Genomic DNA, 24,092 nt, shown 5'->3' on the forward strand with positions numbered 1-24,092 from the left:
TTAACTTAAGCTAATTTAACAGAAAGTGCGTAATGTCGTTGCGCTAATTTTATTAAATTGTACGAAGAGATTTTATTGGTATGTACAAAAAAAGGAGAAAAGAATTATGTAGTATACAAATTAGTGTTATGTCAAGTGTCACTTACACAGAGTTTTTTCGTTTACCTATTTACGTATTAAGTAGCTAGGGACAACATGAAATGAAAAAGGTCTTACAGTAATGTCAAGGAACTAGGGAATATTTACTTTTCCTCGCTATATCACTACAAGCGCTGAGTATATACTTCCGTTAGACAATATTGAAATTTAAATATTCATCTGCATTTTTTTTATTTTTACCGTTTAACATTTCTTTTTTTTTTTCAACACTCAATTTTGGTCTTTTAATAAAATGGCTAAACGGAGAACGGAGAATAGAAGTACCATTTACACATTTCATGTCTTTAAGATTGGGATTTCATGTTACTATTTACAATTTCAGTCGTACGAGCACAGATACACCACCACAGAGTTGGTTAGCTACGCCTGGTATCCCTTTCACTTAAGTAATAAGCTTATGTTTAAACAACCTCGCCTACAAAGCTTTTTTTCGTCCCCATTGTGAAAGATAATACTTGACATCGAGAGATCTTAGTAACTGTTTGAAGCTAAACTAACTTTGTGGATGTAGAGCGCAATGCACGTAGAAGTTAGTAAAAATGTATTTCGGTACCTCGATCGAAAAAATTTAGTAATGTTAATATAAATGACAAATCGTTGAAACTTAAGATACATTTCGTTTATAGCAAAAAAAAAAAAAAATTATGTTCTACATCTAAAAATCATGATTAAACAAGCTGTCCAAAGACCTGCCCTAAAAGTGTTGCACTAGTTCGTAATAGACAATCCTCGTAGCTCCGTTACAATCAAGAAGTACAAGTGGTGTCTATCATAATATATTTAAACTTATGTAAATCTGCGTGTATAAAAACGAAAAGGAAACAAAAATTGATTACAATAATAGTTTCGATCCAAAAGAAAACGAGAAAAAAAAAAAAGAAAGAAAAAAAGACGTTAAGAAGTTCGCAAACGATACAACCGTCTTAAATAAAATTTACGACTACGAAGAATGTTTAACAGGTCTTTCTTGGCAGTTTGCTTCTTTTCCCCCTCTCACACTCTTATACATCGAATTCCTTTTCCAACCTTTTGGCTTTATAGCATAAATAATCACACGAAACGGAGAAATTTCATTTTTTATTCAATGTTAATTTTCTTTATCCGAGATTTGAAATGCAGGATCAATTGATATACCCACTGATAACATTAAATATGACACACGGATCTAAGAAGACTTGAGCCAGCCCAATCATTGTACTTTTAATTATGATTAATTTTATCGAACGCTGATCACCGTGAAGGTAAATCAATTGGTCCTTTCCCTTTTTTTTTTTCTTGCCTAGTTAAAAGATCGACGTGCCAACCACAACACAACAAGCACAGTGCTCCTAACAAAGTACTTATTTTCGTACCGTATATTGCTTAAGTTAAAGAGCTTATAAACACATTCTCAACAATTTAGTATCTCCTAGAGTTCCGATTGTTCCGTATCCGAGAATTCCCAAAGTAAACGGTCACGTCTAAAATTTCTCTCGTCGCGTTCTGTTCGCGTATTGGCCTGGCGGCAAGTAACAGCTAAAACCTTCACGTGTAATCGAATTAATTACCACGAAACGCGACGCGATCTCTCGAACGCGTACGAGAACAATCATAAACGATCGAATCAACGGATTTAACGTCGATCCCGCTTAAAATATCACGACAAGAAATAACGCGACAATTGACGTCATCCTAAAATACAGACCCTACTTAAAAATATCTAACGACGAGCAATAAGTTTTCATTTGAACCTCGTGTACTTTGAATTTCAGGTGGCACGTCGTAAAGGAGAGAGCGTCCGGTTTAGAAGCCCGTTAATTTATTAATCTATACAGAACTGATAATAATTAGCGTATTTTTTTCGAGTTTATTTTTAGTCGTTTCAGGAAATGGATCACGACTCCCCGTTGCCACTGTCGTCACCGTCTTCGTAGTCGCTCGCGCTCATCTGTTCGTCGTCGTCGTCGTCGTCCAGCTCGTACTCGTCGTCGTAGAAATCCGTCATGTCCAGCTGTTGCTCGGCTGGCCTCGCGTGGGTTTTGATGCAGTAATCCTCTAGCGTAACCGGGACAACGATCCCTTCCTTCTCAGCCTCCATCTTCGCCGCCTGTGCCTGTTTCCTGTAATCAACGAAACGGCTCTTTCAGCGCGCGTCCATCATCGAGCAGCAATCCTCCTCGCGAGAGGAAATATCACGGAACGCGGATGAAAGTTATCGTACCTTATGATATTTTCATACTCTTTGTCTTTACCCTTGGAGTCGCGCCAGCGCCTGTACATCACCGAGGCATCCACGTTGGCGGGGCTGTACGTATTGGGCTCGTTCAGCAGCGAAATCACCGACAGTAAAATCGTCCTGTTGGAAAACCAGAACTATTAGCTCGCACGTTTCACAATCACGCCGAGAGAACGAGTACACACTCCGGTTAGCATCCTCCCGGTTAGCGTCCAAGTAAAAAGAGCAGTCGAGTTCGAAATCGTGTATGCTCACCTGACATTCTGTGTTGGGTTCCACCTCTCGCACGGCAACTCTCCACTCTGCGGATCGTCCACTGGCGGATGCAGAATCGATATACACAGATCTCCGTTCTGCGCAACAAAATCAGAGAGGATGTAGTCAAAGTTTTACGCGGCTGTCGAGTTCACCAAGAAAGGGATCGCTTAATGAGAGGAGGGGGATGCGAGTTCCGCGTGTAATCGTCCCTGAAGGCGCATTGCCCAACGGTGGAGCGAGCCTTCGAATGGGTCGAAGGACAAAACCTCGAGGCGTCTCTCGTGGACCCGCGAATCCTTGTCCAGTTCCACTTTACGCGCCATATTCGGAACTCGAGCCACGGTCACGAGCCTTTGGCTCTTCGAGACTGGCGGAAACGCGCAACTCTACTCGTCGAAAATTATTCGCGGTCTCTCTGTTGCGTGGATACGAGAGGATCGTGCGTAACGCGTCTGCAAACTCTGCGTAACCGATCCTCCATGGCGCAAGCTAGTCGAAACGAGCTTCTACAGTTCAGCAATACGGTCGATTCGTGGCACGTTTCGTTTCTCTTATCTGGTGTACCAGTGTACGATTTTCGTCACGAATCGCAGTGATTCTACGCGACTTTGGTACAAAACGATCGGTCACGTGCGCTCTCGTGGACGGCTCGCAACGTTGGATGCAAATCTCGTGACGCAAGCCGATGTTTGCACTCGGAAATTGAGCAACGCCGACTCGAGGCACGCGCCTCGTTCTCTCGATCGTGGTCGTTTCGCTCGCTTCGAAATGGACCGCGTCCTTTGCAGCCCAGAATCGGTTCACGTCGCAATGCAGAACGTTCTCCAGTTGAAACATTCGTACTTTCTTGCTTAAACTACCTCCGCTGGAGGATCGATTTCGTAGGGTCTCCACGACTGTCCCCATCGACTAGTATAGAAAGATCAACGCCACGGTACTTCTGCTCATTACGCAACCAGACGATCGACTAGAATCATTAAATTTTAAACGGATTTTCGCGAGATTCACTTCCGAGTGAACTGGTTTTTTCACCGCGTAACGTGGTCCAATTCTCGCAGATTCGCCCAGAAGAACTGGGGACGAGCACAATCGGATGCAATCTCGATTACGCGGTGTGCGGGGCGGCCAATTTATCCGACGAATGAAAGGGATCGCGGACACGGAAACGCGACGGTTAATTAGATTTAATCGACAGGTTACGAGGCGACGAGGGTAACAACGAGCGAGGCAACGTGACGATACACGTTTGGCCGTTAAAAGGAAGCAGCAGCGCGCGGGGGGTTTCTCTGTCCGTCAACCGTTACAGTTGCGACCGCTTCCGCCATCCAGCCGGTCGAAACGTCTGCTAATCCAGTTGGTAATCTCGATTAGCATTTACACGGGCGACTTCTAGCCGCAGCATGTCTTCGTGGAACGCTCGTCCCGGTTCACTGAAGCGTTTAAACCCGATCGATCGGCATAAGAAACGGCTACATAAAAGCCGACACACCCGGCTCTATCGCGTTCCCTTCCACAGCTGTTGAAGCGGTCCGCGCGTTTCCATCGTTGCGCGAGTTCGCGCATAATTTACAGCCGCGTGGATTTTGAACCGGCTAATCGAACGACCGTCGATAGAAATTAACACGCGTTGCGTTCGCAGAGCCGTGGTCTTACGGTTCCCTCGATCGCTGGGAATTATCTCGTTGGAGAAACAGAGAACCACCGTAGTCTCTCGACTCGAAACGATAGAAAATCAGCGAGTCACGCGTGCACGACGCGCCAAGTCCTTCGGAGAATCGGATCGGTCACGAACTAACGGAATTCCAACGAAATTGAGCTCCGTGCACGATTCTTCGGGAAGTAATAACGCCTGGTCGCGAATAAACTTTCACTCGTTCGCATACTTTTTTCCTCGATGGAGAGGAAATTTTCTCTACGATCGACGCACGCGATACTTCCGATGGTTCATCGATTTCGCGCGCGAAGACTCGCAGAGAGAAAAAGAGGAGGTGCAGACGCGAGCGGATTCCAAGGAACAGGAACATGCGCAGGAAAATTGACGCGCTGTCGACCGCGAAAAGATGAAAGTGGGTCACTCGATTTTCTCGGAGATCGGAGCTTGCGAAATCCCCCGGTTCGCGTTCAAAGTTGCACGCTGCCGGATCAAGATAGATCGCTGGCGCCGATAAGGACCTGAACGTGCGCGATTTTCTTCCCTTTTTTATTTTTTCTTCCCCCCTGCGCAGCTTTAACGTCCGTCTCGGATACTCGAACGGAGCAGAAGGATGCACGAGGGTATATTCGTGCGGTAAGCACGCTCTTTGTGGACAAAAGCATGGCATACCGCAGTGCCGTTGGCTAGTGGCCAGTACAGAAAGAGAGAGAGAGAGAGAGAGAGAGAGAGAGAGAGAGAGAGAACGCGTGCGCGCGTGTTCTTCTGGTTCTCAGTCCGCTGCGATTCCCGAAAATTCGCGGCCACTATTGCGCAGAAAATACCTCGCGATGCATCGTATATCGGGAAAGAAAATTGGAATCGATCCATCGATTTTAAGCCTCGCGTGAACTTCCGACAGAGGAACCAACGGCACGGAGAAACGTAGATGGCCGAACCTAACCTAACCATTCGAGGAACGAATTTTTTTTTTATTTATAAGAGACGAACTCGACTCGCAACCTGTTCGCGGAATAAATTCCCCTGGCGGAGTACACGCGTGCGAATCTGGAGAAATGTCTGTTGAAAGGAAAACAGAACGGATGCGGTTCATTTTCAACGGTGCGCAACAGGTCCGGCGATTTCTTGCTAGGTTATGTTCCGTATCGATGGTTATACGCGTATCTACGGAACGAAAATAAATCTCAGGTTTGATGCTAGACGCCTGAAAATACCTTTTTCGATTGTACGTCGCGATATATAATGAATATGGATACATCTTTTTCTGGTCAACCTCTGCTCGGTTGCGATTCAGATACTTAATGCGTTTTATAGCGGCATGTTGCTCTGACGAGCGTCTATTAACATATTTTTTTCAACGTGTATTTGTGTAATGTAATCGGATAATTTGCAGGAGGAAGATAACAGAAATTCAATGAAGAACGCACGAGTCGAGGCGTGATATTTCCTACGATCCGGTTTATCAACATGTCGTCAGTTTTCATCAGCGTCACGCGCCGAGGAAATCCTTGGAGAAGCAAATTTTTAAAATTAGCGACGTGCTGGCTAGAGGGAAGAAGAGACAAATAGTGTTAGAACGAGGCGAGAACCTTGTCGAGAGTTGGTCAGCCTCGAAAATAGACCCCCGATCAGAACTATCGCAAGAGGAGCTGTACACGCAGGACCGAGATTCTTTTAAGATCTGGTAAATTCAGACGGAATTGGGCAGCCTTTAATTAAATAGGTTACGCTGCCAACACCCGTCCCGTGTATTAATGACGAAACTCGGCAAACTACGAAGAATTACGCGCAATTATATTTAACCCAGGGTAGAGTGAATTGTAAAATTATTTTCGACGAGGTGACTGAACCACTTTCACGCCTTCAACGCTGGTGAATCACGGCGGAACGTAGAGATGCAGAGAGGAGAAACTCTCCTAGCCGATCCAAACAGGAAGCCTAGCAGACGATCGACGCGCTTCTAAATATCTTGCGAGGGAACTGGTGGGTGTGCCATGCCCGTTTACTTTGCGATTTTCGAAATATTATTCGCCACGTATCTCCTCTAATGTTACTTAACAGACATACCTCAACAAAACGATATCGATAACGTCACGCATTGGAGTCGATCGTCGTCGTGTTCTAACGTTTTCAAAAGGGCACGACTGTTAGCTTAACAGATACTAATTTAATTTAATGAAGAAACGGATCATCTGGGATTGGACGAACGTAACGCGATCATTTTCCCAAAGGTGAGCTGCACAGGCTTGGCTGCGCGCGAGCTCCCTTAAACAGGTAGCTCGTCTTCGTAGGTGTACCCGACGCGGTACCAAGAGGATCCTGTCCCGTTAATGGCAGGCAGAGGTCCCGAGCGCGACCTTATCCGAGAGCGTTTTCACCTTACGGCCCCAGAGCCGCTCGTAAACGCTGGTCTATACGTATACACGCCGCGGATTCGTGCCGATACACCAGCCACACAGTCCAGCGAACCTGCGACACGCGTACAGCTCCGTTCAAAAGTATTAGGACACACTGTGGACACGATGGAACGCATAGATAACAGTATACGATCATTAGAATCAGTTTTATAATCTTTACAACCGACAAGTAACCAGAGACCTTTACGTTGCAGGTGACATCGTGGAAGACGTGGAGTTTGAAATTCATGATTGTAATAAATGTCGAGATACTTTTGGAGGAAGGTGTATCTATATACTTACACGCACCTCTCCGCGTTTACAAAGACAGCCAGATAGACGGAGGTAGGCTCGCGTAAGCGCAGACGGGGAGCAACATGATCGCGCTCGTAGATTGATCTCTCTCTCTCTCTTTCTCTCTTTTCACCGTGTACGTTGGTGCACGTATAGCCGGTCAGACGTTTTACGGTTCGTCGAATCTTGAGGCGACGACCTCTCAGCCGAGGGCAAACGAGCCTACGGATTTTGTAATGATTCCACCTCCGTGTTGGACGAAGAGTGGCTTATCTGAACTCCACGGAGGATGAATGTATCAGGGTCAATCGTCGTCGCGAAAAAACACGTAATATCGCGGAGTGCTGAAGCGTGTGCACGTATGCACATATCGTACTCGATAACGCGACGTTCTACGCAAAATTGCAGCGGAATCGGAGCGAGCTGAATGATTGAAATGTTATTGAAGATTTGCATAGCAAATAACTACGCATCGCGATTTATTATCGAGGCTTAAAATGCCAATAATATTCTTGCTCATGGCCGTGCTTCGAAGTTGCGCGTACACAGAGGTCTTAAACGAAGCTGACCCGTTTAGAGCTACTCTTTAGCCGCTTGCGACGCGATGAAAGGGGGGTAAAAAAGGTTGGCGCTCCTTTTGTTTTCCGGCGTGGGATCGTATCATCTAGATTCCAGCGGTGGTAGTCTGCGAGTTGTCATGCGACAAATAATCCCGAGGGGAACACTAGCATTTCGCCGGTCGTAGGTTAGGGTATGGAGAAAAATTTAAACGGGAGAGCTATTATTGTCTGGCTCTGTCTCGTGTTTCTGCGACGCGCGCCCGTAAGGTCCCCCGTGGTGCAAGAAGGCTCTCACGCGCGTGACTCACGTGGCGAGACGATCATGGACAAAGGGACTTGGTAAAAAGTCACTCGGTCGTCATTGAACGCAACCATGGCTACACGCGGATACATGCTCATTAGACGCTCGCCCTCGAATTACGTGGAGAAATCCCCGCAGCAACCTGTACAGGGTGTTCGAGATTTGTATCGCGATCGATGAGCCTCGAGACACGCGTGGAGACTCACTTCTCTCGACTGGTATCTACTTTTTCTAACGAGGTACTGTTGTTTCTCCATCGCGTTCGGTCCGTCTCTAAAAAGCGTTGGTGGAAAAAATTGTCCAGCGTGCAGACACTCCGATTGACTGATAATCGGTGCGGCACACCGATTTCAAAGTTCATCGTGGTAACAGGGAATCGCAGTGCTCAGTTAACCGCGTAGTCATCGGCTAAATTATTCACATTCGTCGACGGTATTTCACGCCTCTACGGAAAATTAATTTTTCCAAGAAAAAGGGAGGAAAGTAGGAGAGAAAGAAGAGCTCGCGATGACGGTAGGTAGGGAGTGCATTGGCCTCGTGGCGTGGGAGCACAGAAAGACGTAACGTATGAAAAGTATTCATTGCACGGAAAATAGCGTATACGCGAGAGCGCAACGGTCGGCTGTGTATTATTCGCACGCTATAACGGAACGAAACTTTCATCGGGAAAAGTTGGCCGAGCTCGTGTAACGATCGAGCTTCTTACCTCGTTATCGACTCTTTTTCTTCCTTCTCTTCGTTAGTTATCTACCGACGAGCCATGTGGATTTATATATTACCGTCCAGTGAAAGTGCTACTCGTTACTAAACTGCGGAAGTATAATATCTTCAAGTATGCAAAATATGTATAATTAAAATGTATGCAAAAGGAAAGTCCACGGTACGTTGTGCTTGAAACCGTTCGTCTGCCGATTTCTAACACCGATATCGGAAATTCGATCCGCGATCCTTCGTGGCAATCCCGCTGGTTGCGCCCATCGACCGTTGTATAATTAATACACGTATTGCTCAACGCATGAAATTCACGCGCGTTTATTCCTGTTACCCAGGGCGTTCGGTGCACGCCTAGCCTCCATCCCTTCCCAACGAGTGACTGGACACGGATGTCCAACGAGCTTTGGACGGTCGTTGACTCTTTGCTAGCCGCTGAAGGGTCACACGAAGACCGTGCGAGAGAGATCCGTGCGCGAGCTCGATAAGTTTTCGAAACTTGCATCGCCAAATAATCCTGACCATGTGCAAAAGTGAGATTTCCTTGGTGAGCCGAATTTAATGCACTCTTTCGGAGATTTCAGTTATCCACGATCCTGTACGCTGTATGTGGCGTTTATTCGACTCCTGATGGAGCTAGGCTGCACGCTATTTGCGGGTCGTTGAGATTTTTCCGTGCGAGTGCGGCGTCTCCGACTGGTTTTAATTTCCAACTGTCGAAATTACTCTCGTTCGATATTGTCTTCAAGCGTTTGCATTTAGAGAGCGGAATTTTTAACGAAACAACGAGAGAGATTTCTGGCTTTCCGAGTCCTTAGAGCAACGACGCGGGAGCGGCAACTCGGAGGGTGGTGGACAAAGGGAAAAAATCGGAGAAAGCGAAAGGGAGACGCGGAAGAAAGAGAGAGTGAGGGTGAGGACGAGGGGAGAAAAAAAAACAGCCGGGCTGTAAACGGCGAGGGGATGAGACACCGACGGGAGATCGATAATTCCTGTATTTAGTATTCATGCACTCACCTCGTACACGTTCGGGTGCCAAACTTTTGTCATAAACCGAATGCTTGGTGGACTGTACGGATAATCCGGCGGGAACTTCATGTGTGCCTGGAACAAAAAGGAAAACGGCGATGCAGGACACGTGTTAAAATGACGGCGGTTCGATCGATAATCGGTACTGCGCAAAGTATCAAAGGCGATCCCCTTTCGTTTGGGAGAGGGGTCCCAACAATTATTTACAAGTCATTTACGAATCGCTCGACGCGTTCGGAAAAGAGAAAAAGCTTCAGCGACAGACGTCGAGCTCGAGAAAGCGCAGTTGCGCTCCAAGGGGTTTCTCCAGAGAAGTAACCAGAAACCCAGAATACACAGAATTCGATCTGTTTTACGCGTCGAAGAGAATCTATACTTTTACAATAAGAGGAAAAACATCATGTCAATGCTTATTGTTTATGAAATAAGCTACATAACGCGTCAATTATTACAGGTGCCTAAGAGTGTCCAATATGGTATGTTTCCAATTAATATGTGGTACTATATACAGCCTGCATAATGGTCCATTGTATGCCGAATAATTTTCATTCTGAAAACTTGATCACTGCATTCAATTTCAGACGTACAGGAGAGCAGCAATTTTGATGAATTCACTTCCACAGATTGGTACGACAATGAATCGTAATTACTTTCTGCAAAAGCGAAAAAAGACGCCGCAAAAATTGAGAGATATCGTTGGTAATGGACGCATAATGAACGAGACAGGTTCGCGTCGATAATAACAGGCGGAATAACGACAAGCCATCGGAGGAAATCGAGGATCGTTTGAATTGCAGGCGGAACGTGGCGAAGGGACGCGTTTTCCTCTTCCCCACGTGCGCGTTTCCACCACCGCTGGCACAGAACGAATCCATTCCACGCAGAGAGTGTGCACAAGGGTCGGTTCCCGACGTAGCTGGCAGACTTTCGTCGATGCCTCGTCGACGGGACGCTATATTGATCGCAACCTGGTCATGGCCCAAATATCCGCCTCGTCCTCCGGGATACCGTGTCCTAGAATTAACTTACTTTCCGTCCTGCCTCTGTTTACGTTCCAATGCGGCAGAACTATTCCTGCCACGTTGGAATCGCGCGCCGAATTAATTAACCAGTCGACGAAATTCGTGTTTCGCAGTGGTACCGGTACCGCGTTCCCTAAACAGACCCCGTTTACGTTCGACCCAACGTCAACTTGGGACCACGATCACCACTGGGTTCACGCGATCTGTTTCAGTGCAGAGGTCCGTCCTGGTAAACGTGTAGCATTGCCAGCGGCGACAAGACGTAGTAACGTTAGTCATCCCGACGAGAGTGGAGGACAGCTGAATCGGTGAATTTAAAATTGTCGCGCGTTCCCTTCCTCTCGCCTATATGGTCGTGCTCTTCGACCGCACTTATCAATCGGTGATCTTGGCACGGTATACTCCCCCAAAAGCACTCGCAGAAACGAGATCGATCATCTATGCAATTATGCGCTGGCTGTAAACGGTAAATGAAACTAGGTAACGCAGGCGTGAAAGTAATCGAAATAGAATTCTCCTCCATTTCGCGTGGCGTTCGAAGGAAACGGTGGAAGGCGGTAAACGATAACTCCAGCTGTTCTATGTAAGACGGGACGAACGAGGCGCGTGCGTTCGGTTCTTCAATAATGCAACGCTCTTGGCTCGACACGTGACAGGGACACGTTACCTTGACAATACCGTAATGGAAGACACGAAAAAAAGGAGGAAGAAAAAGAACGTTAACGCTACTAGGCGATAGATACCCGTGTCGCGATCAGGAAGGAGGGGGGAAGGGATACGAATCGTTAATACGAGTTCGATCGCGCGATGATAGCACGGTTTTTCATTGTCGCCTCGTTTTAAAGAGTCGTTCACTCCACGATTTTTCGCCAGTCGGCCGCATCGTGCGACCTATAAATTTCCTCGACCTATTTCAGTGATAAGCACTCGACGGCCACCCTTTAGATGACACTGCACGAAGCGATCTGACCCGTGAAGTTCGCGTCGATTCAGGGGGATCAAGGAGTGACCCAAATCAGGAAGGTAGGCGTCCGGTAGCTTCCTCGAGGATGCTCTTCGACGAACAGAGTCGACTAATGCTGCCTGTCTAAGCTGATTCCGTACGGGAAGCTCGTAAATTATGATACTCGAGCAGTTTGTTTTTTATCGCGAGACCGTGGATAACGCGTCGCGCGTTTGTTTTCCTTCAATGCGGCGGACAACTGCGGTTGCCACTGCGCCAAATGCACGATAACTTTTCAACTGACAATATAATACTCGAGCATATGGGAGAAAACAGCGATTATTGTCTTCCGTAATTATTACTGGGCGCACGTGTCGCGAGAGAGCTGGGTCGTGGTACGTGCATAAATATATAGCCGGTCGAAGTCCCCGGTCGATCGCGGAGCTCCTTGCCAAACGAAAGAAAAAGGGAGACGGAAACCGTGCCGCATCTGGAGGACGGCGATTCGTTCTGAAACGAAGTTAGGCGAAGAACGAGGAAAGGCATTAAAAACTGCTCGATGACAATGACGAAGAACTGAACGTGATGCCTCAACCTTCGGAATCCGCGGCGTTTACGAAGTATCCGATATCTAGAAGTTGGTCGCTCCTGCAGGGATCTACATTATTCATCGTCCGCGGCGGAACGCCACGCGAAACGGAAGTAGTTGTCCCCGATGTTTTTGGGCGCTCGAAATAGCTCGATTCCTTTTTCTCGTCGAGGTGACGCCGTTACACGTGTATCTCGGTCGGCTCTCGGCCACCATCGGACTTCGCGATTCGATTAGTCATTGGGACTTTTCACTAGCTCGCGTCAGTCCTTTCGGTCGGCGTTCCCGATCCGTTGGCAGCGCTTTCGGCGAGACTGATGGCGTATCGATGAAACCGTGCAGGTTTTCTAGTAAACAGAACGCGATCTAATAAGCTACTTCGCGTCGATTCTCATTAATCTCGTAATAAGCAGAATCTGAACGGACGCATCTGGTGTCTGCTCCAGATGCAAGTTTCATTCTCTTTTAAATAGTAAACTTGCTCGGTTACATCAGCGATTCGACGATGTTTCTGCTCGTGAATTTTCCCATTAATGAGAGCGATATCTCGATCAATAGTATTAGCGATAACCGGGTGTCGATTAAACGCGGCTCTATTTATACTGAAGTCAAGTACGGCTGATAATTCGCGTGCGTTAAGTAGAGATAAAAAAGGCTCGTTTCATAGAGCGATTCGGTGATTTCGAAAAAGGTTGCTAGGAGGGACGTGAATCGCGTATCGATTCGAACAGCAACAGTTCGAGGACGGGAAGGGAAGGCATATAGAGAGAGAGAGAGAAAGAGAGAGAGAGAGTAGGTACGGGCTGACGAGTTGGGCACCGCGCGGTGCCCATCGCGTCGCGGTGAGGTGAAAGGATTAAATGGGCCAAAATCAGAGGGGGTAGGGGGCCCTCGATAGTGGGAAACGACACGGAGCAACACGGGCCGGGGCACATGCACACCGTGGAGACCCATTTATCGACGTTCGCCGTGGGTGACCTGTTTCGCGAGAGACACCGCCGCTTTTCCCCCGCCGGGCGATGAAAAATCCTGCCTGTTCATCCGACGCGGAATGGGACCGAGTGAAAGTCGTACGGGGCGGGATTCGAGGGATCCCGGCCAAAGATAGACCCGAGACAATGCTCGATAGCGTTTTATGTAACTTGGCAACACGCGTTCGCGCCACGGCTAACGCCGCGGGTCGATCGTAAATCCCCGCGAAAGAGCCAGCTGCTTATGATAAACGCGAATTAATGTTTCCGTTCGGCCAGGGAAAATTCCCCGTGGTAATTGGCGAACGCGCGCAATTGAATCTGCGATTACATAGAATTTAGTTCAGCGGAGGGACGACGGCGTATCTGGGCTCCGCGACGGGATATTTGCACAAGCTTTCCCGTTGATTAACCAACGAGCGCGCGAGGAAAGAGTTCGCGTTCTCAAATCGTTTCCAGAGATGGAAGCGTTTCGATTTTTCGAATCTCTGTTGCTCGAATATCACCCTTTATAATTCTCGACACGGCCAGAGACCGGGCAAGTCTTTAGTAGAACGAAACGGTGAATGGAATCGATCCATATGCATGCATCGCATAATCGCGATAACCGACTCGTAACAAGGAACCCCATGTTACCGTAACGCGGTGATAATATGTAACGATATTGTTTACGATCGACCTGTGGTACGATTACGAAGCCGGTTAGAACGTCGTTGGGAACAGGATTCGTGACACCCACGTAGACGTGGATCACGTGTACGGAACGATTCGCAAATAACGGTATTGTTGCCGGCTCCGTGCTCGTTGGGACCAGTTACACTGTGGGAAGATAGGTAACGCGAGCGTTACGTGAATAAGCGTTCGTAAATTCATAACGAAGCGGAGAGTGGTTTAGAAAGCGGACGCGAACTCTGCAAAAAAGAAAAAAAAAACTGTATAACTGTACGGCAGAATTCATTTACTGTGCTCGACGCAGAGTGGATCGAGCGCGCGCAACGATACCCGCAATTATTCCTAGCGACTGATTAACATTGGTAGTACCAGCTTCTTCGAAATGATCGATTTCAGATTTTCCGAGCGATCGAGGAGAACGTGAAACAGCTTTTACTAAAATCATTAGGGAAAAGTAATTACGTATGTGAATTCATTACCTGGTACGTTTCTAGCTGTTCGTAAGTTCGTATGGAATAGTAAAGTTGGCAGCTCTAATGTTTGCGAAAGGTACTAAAACTTTTTCTTTCGAATCAAGCCACGACGCTATTGCTTACGCGGATCGTACGGTTGTAAGCTTCGCTTTGAAAACAGTTGTATAATGAGAACAAGAAATCCATTATCAATTTGCGTGATGCAGGTAAAATAATCTGATGGTAAGCGTCGTGTATCGCGCAGAACGCAATCAATTTAGCTGTTCCGAATAATCTTCAGTTTTCAGAATTACTTGACGCTATTTCAAAGCGCGAATCATCGCTTGGCCGGTAAACATTCGAGAAATTTTAACGCTAGATTGCGAAAAACGAACGAATTCGTCGTAACTATACTGCAATACAGCTATTATCAGAGAAATCGGCAAATGGTCGCGGGAAAACACGATATTCGCGTAGATATTTTTCCGGTCAAGGTAATTCTAATGCTTCGCGTGTCGTCGCCAAAAAGCTTTTACGCGGAAGCGATGATTCAATTCTTTCGAACGTATAATTTACAGTAAAATGAATCGCCACGCAAATACCATTTCTAAGCGAGGGAAACAATTTTGAAATGACATCGCTAGAATGTTGTCTATATACAATAAATTTACGTCCATATTTAGCGACACTCGAGCACTATCCTGCCGAATAAGAAAGTACAAATCTAACAAAATTTGTCTTCTCGTTGAAAGAGAAAGCAGTAACATAACCAACAAAACGGAACTCTCTGTCCGCAATATCCCCTGTGCCAGTATTTACATGGAAAACGTGTGAAAATAAAATAGTTTTATGCTTGGCGTAACTTTCGATACGAACCAAGTTAAAAATAATTATAATAATTACCTTGAAGTATCCTCCTTGGTAAAGCGTATCTGGAGGCCCGAAGATAGCTACTTCCCACTCAAACATGTTGTCCTCGTTAACGAGTTTTACGCGGAATCCTTCGACGGGTTCCTCTTGAAGGCTTTTATATTCGAGGGCGAGAGCCCTAAGCGCACTGCTCGTTGTTTGTGCCATAATTCCCTTCTGGAATTAGAACTGCGGCCTGTTCCAGAATGCGGAACGTCCCAAACCTCCTGAAGTGGTAGCACAGAACACTACAGTCGGACGGACGCCTTTACGAACACTGCTCCTTCTTGAAAGGATCAATTTCCAATAGGTTTCCAGACAATTTGAAGTCTCTACTACGATTCGCTTGGACGTTCTTCAACGCGCCGTGATCATTCCACCCGCGGCAGAACGTTCTCTACAACGATAGTACAATTTTGCACACCAAATAAACAAAGAAATACGATCGGACCTACAAACTGCGAAGTGCCCCTGCAGTCAACAATACACCATTCCCGATGCACGCACCTCTAACAAAACAGCTGACGTACTTTGTGCGTCAGCGTTGCTTCTCGCGCATGCGCGCTGCGACACCCTCCATTTTTCTTCCTACGCTGTAAACAAATTTTAATTGGAGAACAATCTAAAATTAACCTGTAGTTTATACTTACAATGCTGCAATGCTCTCCCTTCAGATTATTCTAATCGCTGACCAAAAAGACTTGAGACAAATTGATACTTGATTCAGCAAGTATCTAGATTTCCTGGCTTCTGATTGGTGTCCATGTCTCCAATCACGCGAGAAATCAGAAGAATCGACGAAGCGCTGATTGAGCGAATTTTGATAACATTGACAGCAATGACCAATCGACGAAAAGTATGACGACGTGTTCTCAATAGACAATATTGGACAAGAACACGAGGATGACTGATCATATATTAATTAGCACATCATTGATAATCTACGCGATATCGTCAAAACTTACGTATAGTTGCATCACAGATATACATTATTTATATTATATGAATGTATTATATAGTATTTATATATTGTATACCATATAAACTATTATTCTATCAAATTTGTTTTTTTGTGAACTACTTACAATATTATTTAAAATATTGGTCAATTTTTATTTACGCGCGATGACACGGGTTTTCTTATGAGATTACCATTCTTCCCCCTCTTTCAGTAGTTTCTTATGCGCACATAAATAGTCGTCGAGATGGTGATTTCTTCAGATCTTCAAGTCTGAAGGCGTACTAAAGAAGTTGCGTAAAAAAGTCTGTTAGATTAACTTTTATCGAACAAATTGCATAACGTAATTTACTGAATTGATTTGTATTAAATCGGATAACAATGTCTTTAAGCACACCTCTGATAGAACCAGAACTGGTTAAAACATTTGCATTTTGGGGTAGTGTATTAGCTCTGAAACTACTCGTTATGGCACCGTTAACTGCGCGCAACAGGTTTAAAAATAAGGTATTTTTTTATTGGTTATAAAAATTCATTTGTATTTATACCGTACGAGGGATGAATATTATAATTTCTTCGTTTGCCACAGGTATTTGCCAATCCTGAGGATACCGCCACAGTGAAAGGATCAAAAGTTCTTTACAACGACCCTGATGTTGAACGTGTACGCAGAGCGCATTTAAATGATCTAGAAAACATTCCTATATGGTATATTGTCACGTTTATGTGGTTAACTACAGGGCCTTCTGTATGGTTAGCTTCGACTCTAATGAAGACTTTTGTAACTAGTAGAATCGTTCATACAGTATCGTATGCTATTTTCCCAAGACAGCCACATAGAGCTTTATCCTTTATTATTGGCACAGGTGTTACTGTATACCAAGCAGTTAGCACTTTGTTGCATTACCTTTAAATGCATTTTTTGTCAACTATATTTCTATGCATTGTATTATGACAAAGAATTCTTTTATATTTTATATGTATTATGCATTTTACACTTTTACTAAGAGCACAATAATGTATGAATAAAGTATTTTCTCAAATGTCGAAGCTTGCGTGTGCCTTTATTTAAAACCCGCATATTGAAAACTTATACCGTAAGATCTAATAGTTTTCTTATTACTGTACAAACCACATCTAAAGTTAGACTCTAAATAACAACTAACGATGAAAAAAAACGAAATAATCTCGAAAAAGAGGCAAGGCCAAACGAGATGACTAGCTATTTTTTCTACCATTAGATTACACTTATCTACAACCGACTAGCTGTTTTTCTTATTTCCATTACTCCACAAACTGCGGAAACCTTGCCTCGTTCCTTTCCATCTGCTCGAGCGATACTCGACGTCCTTTAAGTACCTCAAATTATCGAAACCCATTCACCTTGCTCCTCCGTGTGCCTGCTATTAACGCGTTAACGAAAATTGCCGCGTAATCGTACGCCGACCGAAACGAAGTACGCTTGTGCGAAATGTGTTGCTGCCGGTAGCCATGGCGACGACGGCTCGACGCCAATGGGCGCGGGAACGTCAGACGTCGCGATGTATCTGTGAGGTGCGAACCGCCGTCGGTGCAACGGCGTCCCGCCGTTACCGAATGTGCGGCGAAATGATCGTTCGTTTACCGCTGGAAAACGATGTGCCGTTTTATTGCGCCCCTCTGGACGATTAACCGAACGGTGTCACGGGCTGGCAATGATCGAGGGACCGTCTTCTTCTTTCCTCGAGCCGATGATCGATACGTTATATAGAAACGTCTCTAGAACGACGTAAATAAAGGTAAGTACCGCTTAATTTGTCAGGTTTCCGGTTTAGAGCAAGTATACTTTCAGCGCTCACGATGAGAAGCACGACGACGATGATTGCGTCTGAGAACGAAAGAGATTAGAATCTTAACGCGCTGGACACTCTATCAGTTCGTTTTTAATCTTTTCCTCGTTTATGTTTTAAGATAAGGTAATGTGTTTTTTTTTTTCTAATGTAGTAATTAACTTTTATTCAAATGCTCGAGGCAAGCATTATTCGTTCATAAACCGCGCGAGACAATCGAGGCGCTAATGACTGATCGCGCGACTGACAGCGGTGTAATAACGGTTGCCTCTATCCAGGGGCCGTATATACGACCCGATTTTCTCATAAGCGTAACGGGTTCCTTTGAACGTCTTATCGTTCAATAAAGCATCGATCAGTCACGATTAGTGGAATCAATTACTACGCCTCCGTGTAAAGACGATTTACCGGGGAACAATGTTACCTGTATAATTTCGATCGTATCGTATCTTGAAAGCTGTAAATTGACGCGACAGTTACGATGGATTCCCAGCACGCTTGCTTTTATCATATAGCGTATATAATGTAGTTTAAAGCTGCACGTGTGTGTGTGTGTGTGTATACGTGTATGTGGAATGTATCCAATTTTTTTTCCAGTACCGCTGTTCATAATCCTCTCGTTGTTTCATCAATACTCTCTCTAGTAACCGCATCTGCAGTGCCAGAGGAACGTACACGTACACCCGCGATATATCTACCCGTCGTTCCGTTGGTCCCGATAAAATTCCTCGCAAGCACGATTGGTCTCGCGTGTCTGCCGTGGACGAGCAGTATGTAGGCCAGTAAACCGATGCCATCGAATTGCATCTCCCTGAAAAATGTTAATATTAGCGTACAGTCGATACGTTTAGCCGCGATGTGTGCTTGGTACGCGTTCGATTACGAAACGGGGAGCGCGTTGACCCCGTGGCTTCTGTACTCGAGATAAGGAAGCCCTTTCGTGCGTGCCACTGCGATCCGTGGCTTGCCCTGCACGCGGTTATCGACGGGGCCAAGAATTTTCTCGCGTCACCCAGCCTCGCCTTGCGCGCGACCACCGAAATTGCATCGCTGTCCATCAGTTATGAGGCATCAGATTCAACCTAGCCGCGATTCAATTCGCGCCAGAGCCAAGACTGCGATTGCATTTCCATTGATGCCCACGTGCGTCCACGTACCGTGCGACTGTCAACTTTCCTGACGACGAAAACTACGCGCGCGTTTAAGGAACGCGGAGGCGTGATCGATCAGCGTCGCGCGTATCGTTTGATCAGTCGCAGAGGATCGTCGCGCTCTTCGCCAGGTTTCCATCGCGTCTGCCGACCCAATTTCAGCGCGACCCCTTTCTCAACGGTCCCTGAACGACGCGCCTCGAATTGGGTCTGGGCAGTCCGGTTTCTCAAGTACGCGCTCCACGAAAAAGATGATTAATTGCACGGCGTCGCGGCGGCCCGCTCGCATATATGGACCGATCGGCGGTTTTAAATGCGGATTGACAACCACTGTACAAGTCGGTAATTTAGTGTCACGGTCGTATACGGAGAAACGCGATCTCCCGGCTGGCTCGCATCCACCGGCGTATCTGAATGGGTCTTGCTCGAACACTCGCGAATATTTATCGCTGTGTTAAGGACTGTCCGCGGACGAGTGTACCCCACGAGGAGGTCGAACGCGAAACAGACCGTGACATCACAGCCTGGAAATGCATCTCGTATCATCCCCCTACCCGTCCTCTCCGTGGAGAACCGATGTTAAATTCGTATGTCCACTTATGGACCGTTTACCTCGAACGCAACGAGAGACGCCTCTTCCCTTCTTCGCCTTTTCGTTCGTGTTCCACGTAGCCGCGACGCAGGACCAGCAGCTTCCTTTAACGTAAATCAACGCGTTACACGGACGACCCCGTTTCGCGCGACTTTATTCATCGCCGTGGGATTAAACCGATCCCTGGTTTCAGCTCGATCATTCTTACCACGGGTTCGTTCGCGAAATTACCATCGAGTTTTTCATTGTACGCACGAACCAGCCGAGCTAAGCCGCTTAACGGTCTCCCTCGGTTCGATTCAATGTGATTTCGTTCCGCATTGTGTTACGCGTGTTCCACGCGGTGTTGTTCCGCAACGTGGACGGATCGAACCCGATTCCCTGCGAGGCTGCGTCCTCTCGAGACGCGGAGGCGTCCAGGGCTCTTCGCGAGCTCGTTAAACCGAACGTTTCTGCGCCGCTCGGTAGTTGAATCGTAACGGAAAATCACGCGATTCTCTGGGTATACGAAAATTACCGATCCGATTGAAGGTATCCGGCATCGTGCGCCGACAAATGATTACTGTTCCAGTGCTGGAGCGAACGATACACGGTCGGAGGTTCGGGGACCACGGGAGGGAACGACGTATCGCGAGCTATTCGATGGAACCCATGCGTGACCGTACGCTCGTTTCGCTTTGTGCGATGCTGATGAGGTCAGGTTCAGAGCGCGATATAAGAATAACGTTCCGACCGAAGGGCTCCGAGCGTGTGCATTATCGGGAGCGGGATGGTGATTTCTTGAAAGAAAAAAAAAAAGAAAAGAAAAAAAACACGCGAGGGTACAGCAGAGTTCAATTTGAATTTAACGCGGCAGCGCAGCAGCTGCGATCGCGTGGCTTTCTTTTTTCCGAAGACGAGCCGACGGGAGAGGCATTTTAATTACCCGCGGGTACGTTACACGACGGGGCAGTCGATACGTTTAATTCTCGAGGACGATAAAATGGCGCGAGGGTTGCTGGCAGAGGTCAGACTGCGTCGCTTCGTCTTAGAGAACCGGGATTACAAAAGTTTCCCTTTTAACGTTAATTAATAAGAGAACGCGCTGTACCGTGGTTCATTATGGCCGCGGTCCCATTATAAAGGAAGCCCAGACGTAGCCTGTCCGTCGAGTTAGACAAGCTTTCGATTCCCCCGAGAGGGATATGGAGAAGGATAGCCTGATTTACGCGAGGCGACTCGCTTTTTCTTCATATATACTTAACCCTGTTAACCATAAAGATTGACGGACGCCCGTGAGAAAACGATCGATTTCGATCCCCGGCACGTAACGTTGCGATACAACCTGGCTGCTCGGCTCCCTCGAAAGCGGTCTGATTAAGGCATCGCCGATGTAAACCGCGCGCAAGGAATTCGATCGCGTCCTTCTGCGAACGATCGAACGGATCATGCAAATCCTCCGCGAGATCGCTCTGTGGTCCTTCGTTTTTTACGAAGAAACGATTTTCACCGCGCCTCCATATAGGGCCTGCCGTCGCTAACGCGTCGGTTTAATCGACTTTCCCTATCGATACGGAGCACGGGATAAGGAGACGCGGCAATTATCGCTGGAGAACGGAGTGTGACTCACGTACGCGCGGCTCGAAGGGGAGGAAACGTGGTTCCAGGAAAGTGTTTACCTGGCGCGAAGAAGACGAGGACGAGGAGTTCGTTCGACCGCGTTTCTCTATGCCCGTCTGTCGTGGCTATTCTTCAGCTCGCGTGCGTGCCGCTCGCTGGGTTCCCGGATGACGGTGTCGACCGGTTACCAGCCCGCCTACGGTCCTCGACGCATTCGCCAAATACGGTGGAACGAAGTCGGGTCCGCGCGGCGGCAGCGCCTGCACGGTTCCTACCCACGCCGTGACCCGACCGCGACACTTTTTACGGAGAACGCGACAGCACGGGCGTGGTACTTTCGCTCCATAACCGAAATCGATCGTAGAGATCGAGATCAATCGTATGCGCTACGCGTCCCCGAGTTTTTTTCGACGGCCTCGAGTGCACCACGGGTCCGTCGAATAACTCTACGGGATGCTTCCTTATTTGGGAGCTCGCGAAGGTGCTCCTCTTTGAACGGGGGGCGCAACTCGCGCGACAGTGTCCGCGATGCTCGTAAAAATCGTTTCAATTTGCCGATCGATGCGAGATTGTTGGTTTCTCGTGTTTAACGACCGTGTGTATAGGCGCATATTAAATGGCGCATCGACGCGAAAAGTTAAGGGGAAAAGTCTTAAAGGCCGTCGGGTTTACGAAACACCGCGCCTCCTACGTAACGCAACGACCATGCCTACGTAAAGATTCGACGTAACCGAGCTTATAGCTCGATCGTCTCGTAAAACTATATAATGTATCACACGGTGTCGGTATCGAAGGCTACGAAGGAGATCGCGATCTACGCAGACTTCTTCCCGCCTCGAGTACGTCGTATTTCCGGTTACATCATCCGCGCATTTTTTCGAAACCGCAGGCGCGTCGATTCTCAGTGATTTCGCGTAATCGTTAATAACAGATCGCATCAAGAGTGATTCCTTGGCGGAACGAATATTTCAGGGTGCTTCGAGGCTCGATCGAGGCGTGTGGCATTGGCACTGGCGATAAGTCTCCGCGGCTACGCCGATATCGCGCGATAAATCTCTGCGCTCGAGCCAATTCGAACGATAATTCCTTCGACTCTGTCAGCTCGTTAACGATCGTGTCGTCGGCGCAATCAGCGAAAATAATGGGCATGGGCGAGCCAGACCGACACCTCGAGGGGGGAACGCGACGCTGGTCGCCGCGGCTCTCCGCGGTCTACGTCATCGCCCGGTTTACATCGAGACATCACGAGAGACCGGTTCTCCGAAGGCACCCCGCACCCCGCTCAGTCCCTCCTTCAGACGCGGTCATTTCTATTCGAGCGTTCTCGTGACTAACTTCTCTTTTTTTCTCCGTTTTCTCTTCACTCCTTCGCGAAAGACGAAAACACGCTGGACCGCGATAAAAGAATTCCGCGTACACAGAAGAATCTCAATGCCTGCGATGATGCAAAAGTTCAGAGATCAGGCCTCCGTGGAAAAGAAACGAGAGCACCAAGGAGATACAATGGAGGCGTAAACAGAAACAGGCTGGGAAACCGTGGCCACGGTTTTCGTCTATTAAAATGCGATTAAGCGTTATTATGCTCGCTCGGAAAGGGGCGCAGCGTTCTATCTACGACGCGTATCTATATCCAGACCGATTGCACGCGCGTGGTACCACCACGAGCGTAAATTTCACGCTTGACAACAGGTGTATGCCTAGTTTAATGCGCGCGGTGGCGAACGCCGCGTTCTCCACCCCTAACTCGGGGCGCGACGCTTAAGGGAGCTTGGCGAACGCTCGCGTACGCGTGCGATCTCTTACGAGGGAATGTAGCGGCTGTAATATCCGTCGTCGTCGAACGAACCAACGCTGATACGCGTCTAAAGAGAGTTTCGTTCCCGACGAGTGAAAGAGGGAAACCTGTACGTGCATTTTACGAGCGGAACGCACCGCGTAAGAATAGAGGTGTGCGTTTACGGGCTTTGTTCCCCGCGGGGCGAAACAAAACGGCCGTTTCAGGCGACGGGATTCCATAAAATCGGAGCAAGACACGCCCACGTCGGCTAAAGCCGCGTTAGATCGTTCCTCCACGAGGCTGCAACCGCGTTGGAATAACCGATACCTTTCTTCTGGTGGCTGGTACACCGAGCAAAGGTATCGACGCGGATGGTTATTGGTAGCCGTGCCTTTTAACTTTCCGTCCCGTTCGTTTAATACCGCGTAGCGTTGCGTTCTATTAATAGCCATTACGTTAGCGTCGATCGCCACTTGTACCAATTACCGCATTCCAGTTTACGAATTAAGATGAAATTCGTACGATCGGCCACGGCTGCTTCTCTATACGGTCAGGGACGAACATCGACAACGGTGAATTGAAAAACCGACGCAAAAAAACGTAAGTAACAGCGGCGATGGAATTGCTGCTGTGTGTTTACCATTCGTGGAATGAAAAAGCCGACGCAAAAAGTGTCGTCAGTCGAAGCGACGTTACACAACAGAGCGATCAGCCTCTAACGCGGACGAATCAACCGTCGTCGTCATCGACGAACGAGCATCCGCGGTTTCCACCTGCGCGTCGAGCGATCCAAGCGATCCGGATTGCGATCTGTCGAGTCGATTATCCGTAGCCGACGATACCCGTCGTCCCGATGCGCGACGAAGCGGAGTAACAGACGTCGGCTCGGTTACCCACGGCATTGTCAAAGCCAGAGCGTGTACGCTTCTAACGAATGGTACACACGCGGGCGCGCGTGTCTGTTCGTTGCGCTTCAGCGTCGCGTAGAGTTTACATAAAGCCGCGAGGTAGGCGTTTCTCGGTAAGAACCGGGTCCCCGCGGAGGGGCACCGTC

General features: G+C 47.5%; 2 protein-coding genes across 2 annotated transcripts; one reads left to right on the forward strand and one right to left on the reverse strand.

The window, feature by feature from the left end:
• Positions 1–35: 35 nt before the first annotated feature.
• Positions 36–15,654, reverse strand: LOC143428703 (ubiquitin-conjugating enzyme E2 R2). Its single transcript, XM_076903738.1, has 5 exons — positions 15,127–15,654; positions 9,563–9,649; positions 2,630–2,727; positions 2,360–2,494; positions 36–2,258 (listed from the first exon to the last, which is right to left on the reverse strand). The coding sequence occupies exons 1-5, from the start codon at positions 15,298–15,300 to the stop codon at positions 2,033–2,035; spliced, it is 720 nt and encodes a 239-aa protein (XP_076759853.1). The 5' UTR covers positions 15,301–15,654; the 3' UTR covers positions 36–2,032.
• Positions 15,655–16,368: 714 nt separating this feature from the next.
• On the forward strand, positions 16,369–17,018 carry LOC143429073 (microsomal glutathione S-transferase 1). Its single transcript, XM_076904467.1, has 2 exons — positions 16,369–16,597; positions 16,680–17,018. Exons 1-2 carry the CDS (start codon positions 16,472–16,474, stop codon positions 17,001–17,003), a joined length of 450 nt encoding a protein of 149 aa, XP_076760582.1. The 5' UTR covers positions 16,369–16,471; the 3' UTR covers positions 17,004–17,018.
• Positions 17,019–24,092: the final 7,074 nt, after the last annotated feature.

This window comes from Xylocopa sonorina, chromosome 11 (assembly GCF_050948175.1).
Source record: "Xylocopa sonorina isolate GNS202 chromosome 11, iyXylSono1_principal, whole genome shotgun sequence".
Lineage (NCBI taxonomy): Eukaryota > Metazoa > Arthropoda > Insecta > Hymenoptera > Apidae > Xylocopa > Xylocopa sonorina.